We start from the raw sequence: 20,471 nt of genomic DNA on the forward strand, positions 1-20,471 counted from the left end.
ACCACATCTTTACAGTAACCGTTCAGACAGACTGTCAGTAAGAGCTCCGGGCCACAGGTCAAAGTTCACCACCACATCTTTACAGTAACCGTTCAGACAGACTGTCAGTAAGAGCTCCGGGCCACAGGTCAAAGTTCACCACCGCATCTTTACAGTAACCGTTCAGACAGACTGTCAGTAAGAGCTCCGGGCCACAGGTCAAAGTTCACAACCGCATCTTTACAGTAACCGTTCAGACAGACTGGCAGTAAGAGCTCCGGGCCACAGGTCAAAGTTCACAACCGCATCTTTACAGTAACCGTTCAGACAGACTGTCAGTAAGAGCTCCGGGCCACAGGTCAAAGTTCACCACCACATCTTTACAGTAACCGTTCAGACAGACTGTCAGTAAGAGCTCCGGGCCACAGGTCAAAGTTCACCACCACATCTTTACAGTAGCCGTTCAGACAGACTGTCAGTAAGAGCTCCGGGCCACAGGTCAAAGTTCACAACCGCATCTTTACAGTAGCCGTTCAGACAGACTGTCAGTAAGAGCTCCGGGCCACAGGTCAAAGTTCACAACCGCATCTTTACAGTAACCGTTCAGACAGACTGTTAGTAAGAGCTCCGGGCCACAGGTCAAAGTTCACAACCGCATCTTTACAGTAGCCGTTCAGACAGACTGTCAGTAAGAGCTCCGGGCCACAGGTCAAAGTTCACCACCGCATCTTTACTGTAACCGTTCAGACAGACTGTCAGTAAGAGCTCCGGGCCACAGGTCAAAGTTCACAACCGCATCTTTACAGTAACCATTCAGACAGACAGACTGGCAGTAAGAGCTCCGGGCCACAGGTCAAAGTTCACAACCGCATCTTTACAGTAACCGTTCAGACAGACAGACTGGCAGTAAGAGCTCCGGGCCACAGGTCAAAGTTCACCACCACATCTTTACAGTAGCCGTTCAGACAGACTGTCAGTAAGAGCTCCGGGCCACAGGTCAAAGTTCACAACCGCATCTTTACAGTAGCCGTTCAGACAGACTGTCAGTAAGAGCTCCGGGCCACAGGTCAAAGTTCACAACCGCATCTTTACAGTAGCCGTTCAGACAGACTGTCAGTAAGAGCTCCGGGCCACAGGTCAAAGTTCACAACCGCATCTTTACAGTAGCCGTTCAGACAGACTGTCAGTAAGAGCTCCGGGCCACAGGTCAAAGTTCACCACCACATCTTTACAGTAACCGTTCAGACAGACTGGCAGTAAGAGCTCCGGGCCACAGGTCAAAGTTCACAACCGCATCTTTACAGTAACCGTTCAGACAGACTGTCAGTAAGAGCTCCGGGCCACAGGTCAAAGTTCACAACCGCATCTTTACAGTAACCGTTCAGACAGACTGTCAGTAAGAGCTCCGGGCCACAGGTCAAAGTTCACAACCGCATCTTTACAGTAACCGTTCAGACAGACTGTCAGTAAGAGCTCCGGGCCACAGGTCAAAGTTCACAACCGCATCTTTACAGTAACCGTTCAGACAGACTGGCAGTAAGAGCTCCGGGCCACAGGTCAAAGTTCACAACCGCATCTTTACAGTAGCCGTTCAGACAGACTGTCAGTAAGAGCTCCGGGCCACAGGTCAAAGTTCACCACCGCATCTTTACAGTAGCCGTTCAGACAGACTGGCAGTAAGAGCTCCGGGCCACAGGTCAAAGTTCACAACCGCATCTTTACAGTAGCCGTTCAGACAGACTGTCAGTAAGAGCTCCGGGCCACAGGTCAAAGTTCACAACCGCATCTTTACAGTAACCGTTCAGACAGACTGTCAGTAAGAGCTCCGGGCCACAGGTCAAAGTTCACAACCGCATCTTTACAGTAGCCGTTCAGACAGACTGTCAGTAAGAGCTCCGGGCCACAGGTCAAAGTTCACCACCGCATCTTTACAGTAGCCGTTCAGACAGACTGGCAGTAAGAGCTCCGGGCCACAGGTCAAAGTTCACAACCGCATCTTTACAGTAGCCGTTCAGACAGACTGGCAGTAAGAGCTCCGGGCCACAGGTCAAAGTTCACAACCGCATCTTTACAGTAGCCGTTCAGACAGACTGTCAGTAAGAGCTCCGGGCCACAGGTCAAAGTTCACCACCGCATCTTTACAGTAACCGTTCAGACAGACTGTCAGTAAGAGCTCCGGGCCACAGGTCAAAGTTCACCACCGCATCTTTACAGTAACCGTTCAGACAGACTGGCAGTAAGAGCTCCGGGCCACAGGTCAAAGTTCACCACCGCATCTTTACAGTAGCCGTTCAGACAGACTGTCAGTAAGAGCTCCGGGCCACAGGTCAAAGTTCACCACCGCATCTTTACAGTAACCGTTCAGACAGACTGGCAGTAAGAGCTCCGGGCCACAGGTCAAAGTTCACAACCGCATCTTTACAGTAACCGTTCAGACAGACTGGCAGTAAGAGCTCCGGGCCACAGGTCAAAGTTCACAACCGCATCTTTACAGTAGCCGTTCAGACAGACTGTCAGTAAGAGCTCCGGGCCACAGGTCAAAGTTCACAACCGCATCTTTACAGTAACCGTTCAGACAGACTGTCAGTAAGAGCTCCGGGCCACAGGTCAAAGTTCACCACCGCATCTTTACAGTAACCGTTCAGACAGACTGTCAGTAAGAGCTCCGGGCCACAGGTCAAAGTTCACAACCGCATCTTTACAGTAACCGTTCAGACAGACTGTCAGTAAGAGCTCCGGGCCACAGGTCAAAGTTCACCACCGCATCTTTACAGTAACCGTTCAGACAGACAGGTCAAAGTTCACAAGTCATCTGTTTGAATTAAGATTATTATTGGCAGATAATTTAGCTTTTTTAAGCAAAAACTCACTTAATTTTGATTAATTCCCTGGAGAACAAGACGTAATATATTATGGCATTTTACTCATCTAGTAAATGCATCTTGATTTAAGAATGTTTAGATATTTGGACTGGAAACAAGACACACACACTGAGTAAGAAAAGCATGTTTTGTACCAGTTCAGACAGTCTGAGTAAGAGTCCTGGTCGTGAACCGAAGCGCTGTTTGTCTCTGCAGGTTTCGTGCGGGCGAGGGGTGGCGGGGACATCCGGGATGTGAACCAGAACTCGGAGAACTGGGCCGTGGTCAAGGCCGCACTGGTTTCTGGGATGTATCCCAACCTGATCCATGTGGAGCGGGACAGCCTGAGCCTCACGGGCTCCAGAGAGAAGAGGGTTCGCTTCCACCCCACGTCCGTCCTGAGCCAGCCGCAGTACAAGAAGGTCAGAGTGGAGGATCACAGCTAGGGCTGGCACACAACGTGCCAAAAACTATTGCACAATCGATCGGAACAACCCACACAAGAACCGGAAATTAAAATAGGGAATCGATTTTAACGGCCTTTTTTTCCTTTTTTTTTACCAAAAATGTGTTTTAGGTGGACAGATAAATACAGCACACAGAACATGTAGGATTTTGGAAAATAACAATGTCTTTCCTGTTCACCAAATGCTTTTTAATATTCGCTATTACTTCAGTGCAAGTCAACAAGAGCGCCGTTATTTGTTGCGTAGTGACGTGTGTGTGTGTGTGTGTGTGTGTGTTCGTTCAAGTAAGCCAGAAATGAGCAGATTCTGCGATACGCTGTATTTAATATATCATGAGGATCACGAGTTGCGTATTTGCACTAAATCCGCGCAGATTTGTCTTACACGAACTTCCCCAGCAAAGTGAGTAAACACAGAAACGCCAGATTGGCTCGTGATTCGACAGCGTTTCCCGCCAAAGTTCATTTGTACGCGCATCTGGCGGGTCGAGGGTGTTAATCTCAATCCCTGAATGTTGCGCTCCTGTTTGTCATTGTGCTGAAACTTCACGCCAATAAATCATCAGGAATATTGCTGACTTGTGCGTCTCAAGCGCCCTCTTTACGCTCGTCCTAATGCCTGTTAGGTGTCCGTGGATTTGCCTGTATTTGGTGTTGAAAATGGAAACGTCTTTAGACATGGAAAATCGATTCAATGAACACTTATGTCTCAGAAATCGAACAGGATTTTTTCACAAAAGTGACAGCCCTAATCACAACAAACCCTTTTATGTATATATATATGAGGACATCATGTGACGTATCATGCGAGGACATGTCCTAGCGCGCGAGGAGATGTAATGTTTGCGCGCAGGGTTTGAGTCCCCGTTTCCTCTCGCGAAAGTAGTGTACCGCGCGCGCCCGCATCAGTTGTGCGCTCGGTTCTTTTAGGCATTCATTTGCCGCCATAAAAGTATTAATTTCTTTCCAAAAAACCTAACCTGACCCCAAACTTTTCAACAGTAGTGTATAATGTTACAAAAGCTTTCTATTTCAGATAAATGCTTTTTAACTTTCCATTAATCAAATAATCCTGAAAAATTAAATTGTACATAACTGTTTTCAACACTGATAATAATCATAAATGTTTTTTGAGCATCAGATCCTCATATTAGAGTGATTTCTGAAGGATCATGTGACACTGAAGACTGGAGTAATGATGCTGAAAATTCAGCTTTGATCACAGGAATAAATTACACTTTACTATATATTCACATAGAAAACAGTTATTTTACATTGTAATAATATTTCACAATATTGCTGTTTTTACTGTATTTTAAATCAAATAAATGCAGCCTTGGTGAGCAGAAGAGATAAAAAGAATAAAAAAGAATAAAAAAATCTTACCGACCCCAAATTTTTGAACGTCAGTGTATTCCTAAATAATATCATAATAGTTATTTTCCTCCACACATCTGTACCCAGATCCCTCCAGCCAATGGCCAGGCAGCAGCAGTGGAGTCCCTGCCCTGTGATTGGCTGATTTACGATGAGATGACGCGCGCGCACAGGATCGCTAGCGTCAGATGCTGCTCTGTGGTCACGCCCCTGACCGTCGCTATATTCGGAGGATGTGCTAAACTCCCGAGCTCCGCCTTACAGGAACACAGAGGAGGTGACCAGGACCGATTCAAAACACACCTAAAGTTTTCTCTCTACGTGGACTTATATATCGGCCACCATATCGGTATCGCCCGATATCGGTTCACTTTTAATGCTATCGTTATCGGTCTGATTAGAAAATTTGTCTGATATATTAAAGCCCATAAATAATGTATTATTTCCTTAAGCTGAGACGCTTCAGATGCGCACTGTTCAACATGATGATTATGAATTGCTTGAAATATGATTGGAATCACTTCAAAAAAGGAAAAACAGTTACATAAAATTGTAATGAAAACATTATATATAATTGTGTGTTTGGGTCGTGGATTTTAATGTTGAGACTTTTGTTTTTGTAATCAGGCTCTCAAAAATTACATAATAATTTGGATTTAGATTTATTGGCCGATATATCGGTTATCGGCTTTCAAATATAAAGAATTATCGGTTATCGGCCACAATTTTCAAATCGATGGATCACTAGTACTTTTTTTCTAAATCTGAAACTATTATAATTAGGGATGCACCGATATGAAAATTTTGGCCGATACCGATAACCGATAATTCTTTATATTTGAAAGCCGATAACCGATATATCGGCCGATAAATCTAAATCTAAATACATTTTTGAGAGCTTGATTACAAAAACAAAAGTCTCACCATTAAAATCCACGTCCCAAACACACAATTATGATGTTCTCATGATAATGTTGTGTAGCCGATATGACAGGCTTGCGCTGCACATGTTGCACTGAACTGTATTTTCCTTTTTTGAAGTGATTCCAATCATATTTCAAGCAATTCATAATCATCATGTTGAACAGTGCGCATCTGAAGCGTCTCAGCTGAAGGAAATAATACATTATTTATCAGCTTTAATATATCGGACAAATTTTCTAATCAGACCGATAACGATAACATTAAAAATGAACCGATATCGGCCGATATGGTGGGTGATATATCGTGATTATAAGTGTTGAGTATTTGAGATGCTGCTCCCTGTATCTGCAGTCGAACACTGATGTTATTGCGTATGTTTTCAGCCGGTGACGGTGTGAATGACAGCAGTGACAGCGAGATGGAGGATCGAGCCACGGCTCGTCTGGCTCACATCAGCATCGACGAGTGGCTCAACTTCAAACTCGACCGAGAGGTAAAACTCTTTCATCACATCTTTCTGATATTCTGTATTTAACTGAAAATTCAGATCTGTTGACAGAAATGCAATATAATAGCCATAACTGTGTGTTCAGTGGTGTATAAAGAGCTTACATAATGAACTGTTTTTATTAGCTTGAATGAGCGTTTCTCTACACACACCGCGGGTCCGCTTACACACATGTTTCTACGGTGGCCCTGAACGGACAAACGTGTTTCGTCACTATGTTGTTCTGCGTGTAAAGAAGCTGCTAAAGTCAGCGAATAAAACACTGACACAATGATGAACAAGTCACAATAATATTCGCAATAACATCGCTTTACTGAATAATTAAGTAAACCTAATTTCTTAATTTATCTTTGTAAAGAAACCTCATTGTTTAACTGGCTACTCTCTGCTGTCTCAGACGACGACATCACTTCCTGTCGGCCACCGTAACTTCTGTTGGGTGCAGTTCACAACCTCACCACTAGATGCTGCTAAAACTTACACACTGCACCTTTAAATTAGATTAATACAACAATATGCAATAAAATACAGCTAATTAAAGGGATAAAAATATACCCTTTGACAGCCATTATAAAGCTTGGAAGAGCCAGGACATTTTTTTTTATATAACTCTGATTGTATTCGTGTGTGTGTGCAGATGGCGGAGCTGGTGTTCGGGCTCAGACAGCGCTGGCAGAGCTTGTTCCTGCGCCGGATCCGCTCTCCGTCTAAAGCCTGCTCTCAGCTGGACGAGGCCACGATCCGCACGCTGGTGTCGGTGCTGTCGGCGGAGGAGCAGGTCTCGGGTCTCCAGCAGCCCACCGGCATCGGCCAGAGACCCCGACCCATGAACTCTGACGAGGCCCCGCAGACGACCTGCAGGAGCACAGAGGAGCCGCCCAGCCCCGACAGGTGTGTGTGTGTGGGCTCTATCATACACCCGGTGCTATGCAGCGCCAGGCTGGTGTGATGCTGATGTGTGTGTGTGTTTCCTGCAGACCTCGGCTGGCGTCTCAGATGAAGAATCACAGATCGCTTTACTCGAAGCCGCTGGGAGAGGAGCTCGTCCTGTTTCACAGCGCTGACGACTCTTCATCTCCCTCTTCTGGGAAAGTACGTGACGTTACGGGTTCACGACTCATTTTAGATGCACTCTTCCGATTTTTAAGACGAAACTGGTGTTTTTATTCATGTACTGGTCATTTTTAGGCTATTCAAACATCCAAAATACACCTTTAAAGTCCCCCTGTGGTGAAGATCAAGTGTTTAATGTAGTTTAATGTGTCTATGTGGTGTTTTTAATACGCTCTAAGACACACCATGTGTAAGTTCATAAGTCGACAGCATTGCTGAGTATTTCCTCCTTAAAACTGCAGTGAACCAAAGACAGTCTCAAAAACACGGTTTGAAATCGCTGGTGTTTCTGACGTCACAAACGACCTTGTAACCAATCAGATCAACGTGTGATCGCCAACCAGTGGATCTCTGAGCTGAGCGAGTGAGTGGAGGCGGGGCTCATTTGCATATTCATAGAACCGCGCATACTAAATGAGGCGAGGCTGTCGAGTTAAATTCAAAATATTTTAAGGCATTTCAAGGAAAAAACGTTTAAATATGTAATTTTGGTGAGTTTTTAGGGATGACATTATTGACTACAGGGGGACTTTAAATTTATTGACTTTAAGTGTTTATTTTATTGCACTTTATTTGCTCTGTAAAGTCTCTCCACTTCTGCAGCTTTGCACACGCCAAACCTTACGGTTTTATTCATATCTATATGCTGAAGGTTTATTCATATATCATTCGCCTGATTTATACGACATTTTACTCCTTAAAACATGATGAAAATGTATTTTTCTGTAAAATCAGTATTTTCTGATTTATGTAGAGATGAAAAGAGGAATCCAGAATCTCCTCTGGAAAAAACATTCAATATGTCAACAAAATCAGACAAGAGTCTTAAACCCGGCGTTATCCAGTGTTCAGATTTCTCTTCTGGAAATGTATGCAAATGAGTGCATATTTAATTAAAAAGTCCCTAATTTGCATATTTTAACATTACATCTCAGAAAACATTCTTAATATAGTCAATTAACTGGGTAAGTATTAGGGATGGACCGATATGAAAATAACCGATACCGATAACCGATAATTCTTTAAATTTGAAAGCCGATAACCGATATATCGGCTGATAAATCTAAATCCAAATTTTTATATAAGTTTGAGAGCCTGATTACAAAAGCAAAAGTCTCCCCATTTAAAATCCACGTCCCAAACACACAATTATGATGTTCTCATGATAATTTTATGTAGCCGATATGAACCGTTTTTCCTTTTTTGAAGTGATTCCAATCATATTTCAAGCAATTCATAATCATCATGTTGAACAGTGCGCATCTGAAGCGTCTCAGCTGAAGGATATAATACATTATTTATCGGCTTTAATATATCAGACACATTTTCTAATCAGACCGATAATGATAACATTAAAAATGAACCGATATCAGCCGATATATCGTGCATCTCTAGTAAGGACGACGCCGTCTCAGTGGATTTAGGTCCTTCTGGTGCATTTGTCATCAGCAGAAAGTGCAGGAATGGCCACTAATGACTGTTGCCTGAGTTGCAGTGTAATGTTCTGGTGTGTGTAGAGCTGCACGTCTCCGCCCCCGAGGCCGCTGCGCTCCTGCGTGCGATACTTCATCATGAAGAGCAGCAACACGAGGAACATCGAGCTGTCCCAGCAGAGGGGGATCTGGTCCACGACTCCCAGCAACGAGCACAAGCTGACCCGGGCCTTCCAGGAGAGCAGCGCCGTGTTCCTCGTGTTCTCCGTGCAGGGCTCCGGACACTTCCAGGTGTGTGTGTGTGTGTGTGTGTGAGAGCCTAGGGTTGGGAAGAGAAAATCCAATACTCGAGGTCTGGAATCGGATACTTGTTATAAAATTAACATTTCGATTCCTCTTATCGATTCCATTTCAATATGAGTTTAAACGATTCAAGCGCAAGTGTGTTCTGTCCTCATGTGTATCAGTGTATTGAACCCGCAGCTCTTAAAGTGACAGCGCTAATATTCCTGCCGTCTCTATAATAACACTAATCAAACTACAGAAGACAAAGAGAAAAATAACTTTTGTAACTATATTTTGTAATGTATATTTTATTTATAAAGTGCAGTGTTATTTTACATTTATTACAGTTTCTGCACCTGAAAATCTTAAAACACTGTTTATTTCACTCGTGTCTTTGTTCAGTTGTGTCTATTTGTTGCGATTGCTAATTATTTATGTGTTATTTTTTAATTACTGATTGTTTATGGTCTTTAATAATGCTGTAAAGTTATATTAGTTCGGCTAGTTGTTTTTCTATGGTGTGTTTAAACCTCAGGCAAACGCTCCTTGTGTAAGTGTTCTTCAGCTGATGATTTGTGTTCATGATATTCTGATACAATTACATGTTTTGCAATAAGACTAAATGTGAATGATATCCAAGTTGTTTTTTTTACCTTATTGGAATCGAAATTAGGAGTCGATAAGCAGAATCGAAATCGTAATAATAAAAATTCGAACGATCCCCAACCCTAGCGACGACAAGCATCCGCCGCTGCTCAGATCGATACTGACTAGGGCTGGCAAATAAAAATGCGAATTTCGGTGCGTAGTGTGTGTGACGTCACCCGTAGTTCTGAAGCCCAAAGTGGGCGGAGCCGGCCGTCGCCATCTTGGCCGCGCGTCACTCGCGGATAAACGAACGTGCAGCGAGGCGGATTAGCTGAGGTGACGTGACGCTAACGCTAGCAGACAAACGGCTAGTAGTGACATCAGCGGCAATCCACCTGTCACTCAAGTGGCCACGCCCTTAATTATGCACAACTTTTTATAAAAGAGTTTTAAGACCACTTTTCGTTTTTTTCTGCTGTAAAGTTGGGCATTTTAACATGGAGGTCTATGGGAGACAATACAGTACTTTTTTCCTGTAACATTAAAGGGATAGTTCACACATAAATGTAAACTCTGTCAGTAATTACTCTCCCTCGTGTTGTTCAACCCCGTAAGACTTTCGTTCATCTTCGGAACACAAATTAAGATATTTGTGATTAAATCTGAGAGCTGTCTCACTCCTCCATAGGCTTCTTAAGGGATCGAAACTTGCCGGCCCAAAAAAGTTGTACGTCACACGCATCACACACACATGACCAGCGTCGGCCAATAGTGAGCCTACGTGTGACATACAACCCAGAAGCGCTGCGCTGTTACACTAGTGAACTCACTCGAGGCCCACAGAGAAGAACATGAAGAGTTGAAATAAAGTCGTTATTTTTGTTTGTTTTTTGCGCACAGAAAGTATTCTCGTCGCCTAAAAAACGTAAGGTTGAGCCACTGTAGTCACTCGGACTATTTTAACGATGTCTTTAAAGGTGAACTAAGTAACTTTTTTACCTTAACCGAACAGCTTTGGAGTCATTGTAATGTTTATATTACTGATTTCGTGTTGAATGGTGGTCGTCTCGCACCCCCCTGGTGCCTGTGAGCCGCAAAACCACCCTTGCAACTTTGGGCCGGCGGGCCGCTGGCCTCAGTGTTAGGAAGTGTCGTGTGATATCAGGTCTCGCGAGTTAACGAATTGCTTTACGGCAAAAAACAGATCTGATAAAATTCTGATAAAATGAGCATCAAAGAGAAATAACCCGGCGCCGTATACATGTGGTGTTCGAGGCGCACATACAATACAGACTGCCGACAGCTAAACAGGGCGCGCGCAGCTCTTAAAGGGGCCATACCTTATTTCCACTCGTTACAGCGTCCATCCTACTGAACAGGTGCCGGTGTACAGGGGGAGGGGATCCGGCCGTGAGTGCGAGCCATCTCTGCGTGAGTGCTATTCACGACAGTACAAGTACTCCACAGCGACTCTAGGGGTCGCTGTTTGACAAAAACGGAATTCCTACTTAGTGCTGCTTTAATAACTTTCTGGACCGGCAAGTTTCAATTACAATAGAAGCCTATGGAGGAGTGAGACAGCTCTCAGATTTAATCAAAACTATCTTAATTTGTGTTCCGAAGATGAACGAAAGTCTTACGGGGTTGAACAACATGAGGGAGAGTCATTACTGACAGAGTTTACATTTATGGGTGAACTAACCCTTTAATTATTGCCTTCAGAATTCAAATATAATTAGAATTTTGCTAATATTTAAGAAAGAAATTAGAATTTAGCTTTTCAGCCATTTTGACAGCCCTAATACTGACTGACTGTGTGTGTGTGTGTGTGCGTACGCATGTGTGTGTGTGTGTGTGTGTGTGTGTGTGTGTGTGTGCGCGCGTACGCATGTGTGTGTGTGTGTGTGTGTGTGTGTGTGCGCGTGCGCCAGGGTTACGCGCGCATGACGTCGTCCATCAGTGGCGAGAGGTGTCTGGACTGGGGTTCGGTCGGTCTGGGCGGTGTGTTCGGGGTCGAGTGGGTCCGGAAGGAGAATCTACCGTTCCAGCTCACGCAGCATCTCCTGAACCCCTGGAACGACAGCAAGAGAGTCCAGATCAGCCGAGACGGACAGGTGCGTCACACACACACACACACACACACTGCAGGACAGCTCTGGGGAAGCTGCACTTTACCGGAGTATCATTTGTAACGAGTAATGCAACTTGTAATGAGTCATTTTCACTGTAAACTTAAAGTATCTCTACTTTTCCTGTTGTCAATAATTAGTAGGTACTATCTAATTAAACAAGCACTCATGTGGGTTACACTTCATTTTAAGGTGTCGTTGTAACAGTGTAATTATATATTTAAGTGCTGAGTAATATTAAGCATCTACATGTAATTACTGGGATTAGGGTTTGGTTGAGGGTTAGTTGCATGTAATTATGCATAATTTACTGTTATTACTATGGTAAGTACATGTAACATATGTGACAAGGACACTGTAAAATAAAGTGTTACCCTCATTTGCATACATTTCCAGAAGAGAAATCTGAACACTGGATAACTCCGGGTTTAAGACTCTTGTCTGATTTTGTTGACATATTGAATGTTTTTTCCAGAGGAGATTCTGGATTTCTCTTTTCATCTCTACATAAATCAGAAAATACAGATTTTACAGAAAAATACATTTTCATCATGTTTTAAGGAGTAAAATGTCGTATAAATCAGGCGAATGATATATGAATAAACCTTGAGCATTAAGATATGAAGAAAACTGTAAGGTTTGGCGTGTGCAAAGCTGCAGAAGTGGAGAGTTATGACTTTACAGAGCAAATAAAGTGCAATAAAATAAACACTTAAAGTCAATCAATTTAAAATCCCCCTGTAGTCAATCATTTTATCCCTTAAAACTCACCAAAATTACATATTTAAACGTTTTTTCTTTGAAAAAAATGTCTTCATGGCTTAAAATATCTTGAATGTAACTCGACACCTTGCCTCATTTAGTATGCAGGGTTCTATGAATATGCAAATGAGCCCCGCCTCCACTCACTCCCTCAGCTCAGAGATCCACTGGTTGACGATCACACGTTGATCTGATTGGTTACAAGGTCGTTTGTGACGTCAGAAACACCAGCGATTTCAAAGTCTATTTCAAAGAAATTGAATCAATTTAATTGTTTTTAAATAGTCAGGTTGAGTGAATGATTCAATGACTCACTTCAATACTGGATGATTCAGTGTTTTTGGACGAATCTCTTGAATGAATGATTCAATGACTCTCTTCATTACTGGATGATTCAGTGTTTTTGAACGAATCTCTTGAGTGAATGATTCAATGACTCACTTCATCACTGGATGATTCAGCGGTTTTCTACAAATCTTTCGAATAAATGATTCAATGACTCACTTCATTACTGGATGATTCAGCATTTTTGAACGAATCTCTTGAATAAATGATTCAATGACTCACTTCATCACTGGATGATTCAGCGGTTTTGAACGAATCTCTTGAATGAATGATTCAATTACTCACTTCATTACTGTAAGATTCAGCATTTTTGAACGAATCTCTTGAATAAATGATTCAATGACTCACTTCATTACTGGATGATTCAGCATTTTTGAACGAATCTCTTGAATAAATGATTCAAAGACTCACTTCATTACTGGATGATTCAGTGTTTTTGAAAAAATCTCTTGAATGAATGATTCAGTGACTCACTTCATCACTGGATGATTCAGCATTTTTGAACGAATCTCTTGAATGAATGATTCAGTGACTCACTCATGTTGTAACAGTCTCTTGTCTCCACCTACTGGTGTAACGATGTAATGATTCAATCTTTATTTATAGTCAAGTTTCTGTCAGAAGCTGATTTACTGTATTGTGATCTCTACTGTACACATCAGTGTTTATATCCCAACTATAAACTTCTATCCAGAACTTCTATGATAATATGAATGATTGTAATCTATATCGTGATCATTTAATCTTTTCACTTTCTTGATGATGGTGTTAATGTGAATGTTTGATGTGTGTGTGTGTGTGTGTGTGTGTGTGTGTGTGTGTGTGTGTGTGTGTGTGTGTGTGTGTGTGTGTGTGTGTGTGTGTGTGTGTGTGTGTGTGTGTGTGTGTGTGTGTGTGTTGAACAGGAGCTGGAGCCTCAGGCTGGAAGTCAGTTGCTGCAGTTCTGGGAGCGAATCTGAACCGAACGATCCGGATCGACATCAGAAACACAATCACACTGCAGAAACATCACGTTCTTCCTCAGCGTTTCTGCCACTCACATCTAATCATCCTGACATCAACACACATTTACTGGAGAAGAACAATAACTGAAGATATTAAGACTTGATTAATGAAAAATGCATCAAAATAAAGTGAGTTTGAGCTTAAAACAAGAACAAATATCTGCTAATAAATCTTGTTTTCTCTTTGAATTAAGACTATTTGTTCGTGTTTTAAGCTCAACCTCACTTTATTTTGATGCATTTTTCACTAATCAAGTCTTAATATCTTCACAGTCATTGTTCTTCTCCAGTAAATGTGTCTTGATGTCAGGATGTTTCGATGTTAGTGGCAGAAACGCTGAGGACGAACACGTGTTTTGCAGTGTATCATGTTTATTTGGTTATGGAAGTTAATAGACAGAAGTATTGAGTAAATCTGTGTGTTTTGTTCTGGCTGTATAACAGTGATTCGGCCTCTTAAACTTCAGAGATGTTTTATGAATCTGGTGTTTTTAAATCTTCATGCTTTTCTTTTAATTGCTGTGCAAGTGTTCTTGTCATCTATGATGGCTGCGCACACACTCGTGTTCGAGGAGATGAAGATGATGAAATGCGGGGCGTCTTCTGTTGGAAGTGTTTCTTCTCTGTTCACTGATCATACGCTCTACTAGACACAAAAGTTCATTTGTAACGATCATCAACTCTGTCCGAATGTTCAGTGTGTTTGTTTTGAATGATGCAAATAAAAATGATTTGCATGTTTTTTTTGGACTGTTTTCTTGATTTAAAATAAGATAAACCAGCTATTCAATTTGTTATTAATTAGATTCTCATTTCAAAACCTGGATTTGTTGTGAAATGTACTATTTCATTGTGATTTCTAGACCTGGAAAAGTCTGTTTTTGATCTTAAATATTCCAATTGATGTTTATTATATTTCACATGACTTTGTCTTGTATTGTTACCATTGTTACTCATTTTCTAAGGGATCATTGAGTGTTTTAAAGGCGCTTCTAAATCAAATGCATTATTATTATTTACTAAAAGTCACGGGGATAAATAAAATCTCAAAGTTCTCTATAGCTTTAACATGCTTTTTTTCAAGCTTTAAAATATTTTATCAAAAATAAGTTGATTAATTGCTACTCATCAGTAAGTAATTAAAAAAAGTATAAAGTATAAGAAAAATAAAGATCTCTAAACAATTAGGGGAAAATAAAACCGTAAAAATGCACTTCTATATTCTACTGACTATTTTCCTTGTATTTTTGTTTTTAATCCATTTTAATTACGACAAAACTAAGTGAAACTAAGTGATTTTGCTAATTTAATTTACTTTTATTCAACACACTAAATACTACATTAAAATATGTTAATGTAAAAAATGCAGACATGTTTGATAAAACCGTGTTCTGAAAGCATCATACACACTTCTTGACTGAGATCCGAAGATGAATGTATTTATAATTTAGAGTCCCCCTGTAGTCAATAATTTTATCCCTTAAAACTCATCTTTGATCCTAAAATTACTTATTTAAACGTTTTTTCCTTGAAAAATAATGTCCTCATGCCTTAACATATCTTGAATGTAACTCGACACCCTCGCCTCATTTAGTATGCGCGGTTCTATGAATATGCAAATGAGCCCCGCCTCCACTCACTCACTCAGCTCAGAGATCCACTGGTTGACGATCACACGTTGATCTGATTGGTTACAAGGTCGTTTGTGACGTCAGAAACACCAGCGATTTCAAACCGTGTTTTTGAGACTGTCTTTGGTTCACTGCAGTTTTAAGGAGGAAATACTCAGCAATGCTGTCGACTTATGAACTTACACATGGTGTGTCTTAAAGCGGATTATAAACATCACATAGACACATAAACAACTTTAAACGCTGGATTTACACCACAGGAGGACTTTAAATAACAGGGTTGGACTCTGGCGCCCTCTTGTGGTCATCGCATGTAGCGCTGTGTTTCCGCCTTCGCGTTTTCTCGCTTGTCCCTCGCGGGCTCTCGTCCGTGTTGAGTCCAGCCTGCTACAGAAACAACACGTGTGTAACATCATGGAGTTCGAGGGCTGCAACTGCTTCAGACAGAGGCTCGTTTTATCCACACTGAGCGGAAAACGAGTGAAAATACGAAACATCAGGTCTAAAGATGATAATCCGGGCCTTCGAGGTGATCAAATATCATAACATCATAACTCTGCATAATTACAGCACACGTGACGCAGCGTGCAAACACTCTGCTCATGTGTTACACTGTTTATTTACGTTTAAGTTATGTTATTTTCTTCTATTATTTAGACGTTTATTATTATTATATGTATTCCAAGCTTCTGCAATATTGTATTATTTACAGTTATGCCAATAAAGCAATTTTGATTTGAATTGAAAACAACCAGATATCAATAACATTATTCTTCATCAACATTAAAGCCTCTGTAAATGCAAAATATGAGTTGATTGAGAATTTATGTGTTTGACATTTTTCTAATTTGTTTTCTTCAATTATTTATATTTATTCTAGATTACAATTTCTTTTATTATCGTTAACATAATTTGTTTTTATTGCATCAATGTATTCTTAAGTTCCATATTGTACATTTATTGTAATTAATTTATGATTTTAAATGATTTTATTCTAATGATTTGACTCTCTTTTGAGTAGTTAATATCTATTGTCCATCCACTGCAACACATTATTGTAAAAACAATTATATTTGAATGTTGTAAAGACACACATACGCGAGTTTATGTCAGACATTGAACCGTGACTCTTCCCTTCAGATTTACACTGCTTTATTGTTTTTAAAACAGTTTCTGCTGATATGTTTAGTGTTAGTGTTTCTGAACTCTGTTTCTGTGGGTCAGATTTTGAAGCGAGCTTCATCCGACTCCTCGACAAAGTGACCAACGGCACAAGAATAGAAATCAACCAAACGGGTGAGTTTCATGTCAACAGTCCTGATGTGTTTCAGGCTCTACTAGAACAGGTTTTCCTGATTAAATATTGATTATTCTCCTCATATTCTCCATTGTTGCGGCTCCTCTCTTCCCAGTCTGTCAGTAACGCTCTGTTTACTTCCTGTCTCTATGAAGCCCCTCCTCCTGAAAAGCACACTGTGCTCTGATTGGTTGGCTGGATCAGTGTGTTGTGATTGGTCGAGCGCTTCGAGTGTGTTTGGGAAATGTCCCGCCCCTTTCTATAACCGCCAGTTTAACACACTACTGACTAACTCCACCAGACCCCGCCCCTTTATTCAGTGTATAGATTATTTAACCCTCTGGTGCTTTATGAATTAAATGAATGTACTATATTTTAGTTTGATAATGTTTTTTATTTAATATTTAGTATTTTTAGGGGATTTTATGGTACTAAATTATATTTTCGCTGTATTTATACTCCATTTATTCAGTCTTTGAGCGTAGAGCTGATAATTTAATGTCCAGCTTAAACTGTGGTAAATCTGGAACGCTTTAGAGCGACAGACTGAAGTTTGATCTCTTCTCAAACACGACACTTGCAGATTATATTTTTAAAGTGACAACAAGTTTTAAAAAGTGAACTTAAGTTACAGAATTTTACGTTTATTGTTATGAAAAATGCACAAAAATACTATTTCAATTGTTATATTTTCCAAAGCCCGTTTCCCTCTAAAAGTGAGCTAATCTCAGCCGTAACTCTCCCCAGTGTGTTCCGCATGTGAGGCTGATCTCTCAGTAAACCAGCGTTCAGTGAGATGTTGTTCGGCTGCAGTTCCAAACGCTTCCACTAGAGGAAACTCGTCTCGCATTCATTTCCAATGCGGCATTTCTGAAGTGTGACTGTTGTTATCAGGACCATTTAACCTGTTCCACTCATGGCCATGGTGTGTGTGTGTGTGTGTGTGTGTTCACACAGCAAGTGCCAAAACCTTTACCCTGTTTCAGACCATTCTGATGAAGAAGAAAAACTCGTGTTTGTGTTTAATGCCTTGGGAAGACGCTCTGAAAACTGCTTTCCTCCGTTTCTGAAGTGTCGCCGTCGGCTTATAATGACACACACACTCTGTTAACGTCAGCTGGTCTTACTAATGCACTGACCAATCTCTGTGTGGAGATGAACTGGTGCCGCTGCCGTCTTTCTAAACTCATTCTCCGGCTCTTGTAAAGTGTGTGTGAAGCTGATTTCTCCACGTGTGTGTGCAGGGACGGTGTTGTTCTACCAGCCGGGGCTCCTGACGGGCGGCCCCGTGGAGCACGAGTGTCACGCGCAGCGCTCTGTGGGATATTACCTGGAGCCGCTGCTGATGCTGGGGCCGTTCATGAAGAGCCCGCTGAGAGCCGTGCTGAAGGGCGTCACCAACGGCCCCGACGACCCGTCCGTGAGTCTCCACACACACACACACACACACACACCGTCTGATAAACCTGGAACACTCATGACCCGTCCGTGAGTCTCGACACACACACACACACACACACACACATACACACACACCATCTGATAAACCTGGAACACTCACGACCCGTCCGTGAGTCTCGACACACACACACACACACACACACACACACACACACACACACACACACACACACACCATCTGATAAACCTGGAACACTCACGACCCGTCCGTGAGTCTCGACACACACACACACACACACACACACCATCTGATAAACCTGGAACACTCACGACCCGTCCGTGAGTCTCGACACACACACACACACACACACACACACACCCCATCTGATAAACCTGGAACACTCATGACCCGTCCGTGAGTCTCGACACACACACACACACACACACACACACACACACACACACACACACCCCATCTGATAAACCTGGAACACTCATGACCCGTCCGTGAGTCTCGACACACACACACACACACACACACACACACACACACACACACACCCCATCTGATAAACCTGGAACACTCACGACCCGTCCGTGAGTCTCGACACACACACACACACACACACACACACACACACACCATCTGATAAACCTGGAACACTCATGACCCGTCCGTGAGTCTCGACACACACACACACACACACACACACACACACACACACACACACACACACACACACACACACACACACACACACACACACACCATCTGATAAACCTGGAACACTCATGACCCGTCCGTGAGTCTCGACACACACACACACACACACACACACCATCTGATAAACCTGGAACACTCATGACCCGTCTGTGAGTCTCGACACACACACACACACACACACACCCCATCTGATAAACCTGGAACACTCACGACCCGTCCGTGAGTCCTGACTCACACACACACACACACACACACACACACCCCATCTGATAAACCTGGAACACTCATGACCCGTCTGTGAGTCTCGACACACACACACACACACACACACCCCATCTGATAAACCTGGAACACTCACGACCCGTCCGTGAGTCTCGACACACACACACACACACACACACACACACACACACACACACACACACACACACACACACACACACCATCTGATAAACCTGGAACACTCACGACCCGTCCGTGAGTCTCGACACACACACACACACACACACACACACACACACACACACACACCATCTGATAAACCTGGAACACTCATGACCCGTCCGTGAGTCCTGACTCACACACACACACACACACACACACACACACACCCCATCTGATAAACCTGGAACACTCATGACCCGTCCGTGAGTCTCGACACACACACACACACACACACACACACCATCTGATAAACCTGGAACACTCACGACCCGTCCGTGAGTCTCGACACACACACACACACACACACACACACACACACACACACACACACACACACACACACACACACACACACACCATCTGATAAACCTGGAACACTCACGACCCGTCCGTGAGTCTCGACACACACACACACACACACACACACACACACACACCCCATCTGATAAACCTGGAACACTCACGACCCGTCCGTGAGTCTCGACACACACACACACACACACACACACACCATCTGATAAACCTGGAACACTCATGACCCGTCCGTGATTCTCGACACACACACACACACACACACCCATCTGATAAACCTGGAACACTCATGACCCGTCCGTGAGTCTCGACACACACACACACACACACACCCCATCTGATAAACCTGGAACACTCACGACCCGTCCGTGAGTCTCGACACACACACACACACACACACACACCCCATCTGATAAACCTGGAACACTCACGACCCGTCCGTGAGTCTCGACACACACACACACACACACACACACACACCATCTGATAAACCTGGAACACTCATGACCCGTCCGTGAGTCTCGACACACACACACACACACACACACACACACACACACACACACCATGTGATAAACCTGGGACACTCAGATCTGTTCTGACGCAGAGAGTGTGTGTAGAGTCCACAGGGCCTGGTAATACTTCGTGAATTTGTTGAAAATTAAATTCTGTCTGACAATCATTCATATTATCATAGAAGTTCTGGATAGAAGTTTATAGTTGGGATATAAACACTGATGTGTACAGTAGAGATCACAATACAGTAAATCAGCTTCTGACAGAAACTTGACTATAAATAAAGATTGAATCATTACATCGTTACACCAGTAGGTGGAGACAAGAGACTGTTAAAACATGAGTGAGTCACTGAATCATTCATTCAAGAGA

At 42.6% G+C, this 20,471-nt stretch overlaps 2 protein-coding genes across 2 annotated transcripts in view; both read left to right on the top strand.

Annotated features, from left to right (window-relative positions):
* Positions 1-13,834, top strand: part of ythdc2 (YTH domain containing 2) — a 48,702-nt gene extending 34,868 nt beyond the window's left edge. Inside the window, exons 23-30 of the mRNA XM_056243964.1 lie at positions 3,057-3,262; positions 4,771-4,960; positions 5,991-6,100; positions 6,753-7,006; positions 7,093-7,207; positions 8,746-8,952; positions 11,466-11,648; positions 13,676-13,834. Coding sequence (XP_056099939.1) covers positions 3,057-3,262; positions 4,771-4,960; positions 5,991-6,100; positions 6,753-7,006; positions 7,093-7,207; positions 8,746-8,952; positions 11,466-11,648; positions 13,676-13,729 — 1,319 coding nt within the window. The 3' untranslated portion in view covers positions 13,730-13,834. The remainder of the gene's footprint in view (positions 1-3,056; positions 3,263-4,770; positions 4,961-5,990; positions 6,101-6,752; positions 7,007-7,092; positions 7,208-8,745; positions 8,953-11,465; positions 11,649-13,675) is intronic.
* A 1,930-nt stretch (positions 13,835-15,764) lies between these two features.
* Positions 15,765-20,471, top strand: part of rcl1 (RNA terminal phosphate cyclase-like 1) — a gene marked incomplete at its 3' end in the record, with an annotated part of 9,547 nt that continues 4,840 nt past the window's right edge. The window contains 3 exon segments of the mRNA XM_056243968.1: positions 15,765-15,934; positions 16,630-16,701; positions 17,947-18,122. Coding sequence (XP_056099943.1) covers positions 15,820-15,934; positions 16,630-16,701; positions 17,947-18,122 — 363 coding nt within the window.

Source organism: Rhinichthys klamathensis, unplaced genomic scaffold (assembly GCF_029890125.1).
Source record: "Rhinichthys klamathensis goyatoka isolate OS25496 unplaced genomic scaffold, OSU_Roscu_1.1 h1tg000875l_1, whole genome shotgun sequence".
NCBI classification, from domain to species: domain Eukaryota; kingdom Metazoa; phylum Chordata; class Actinopteri; order Cypriniformes; family Leuciscidae; genus Rhinichthys; species Rhinichthys klamathensis.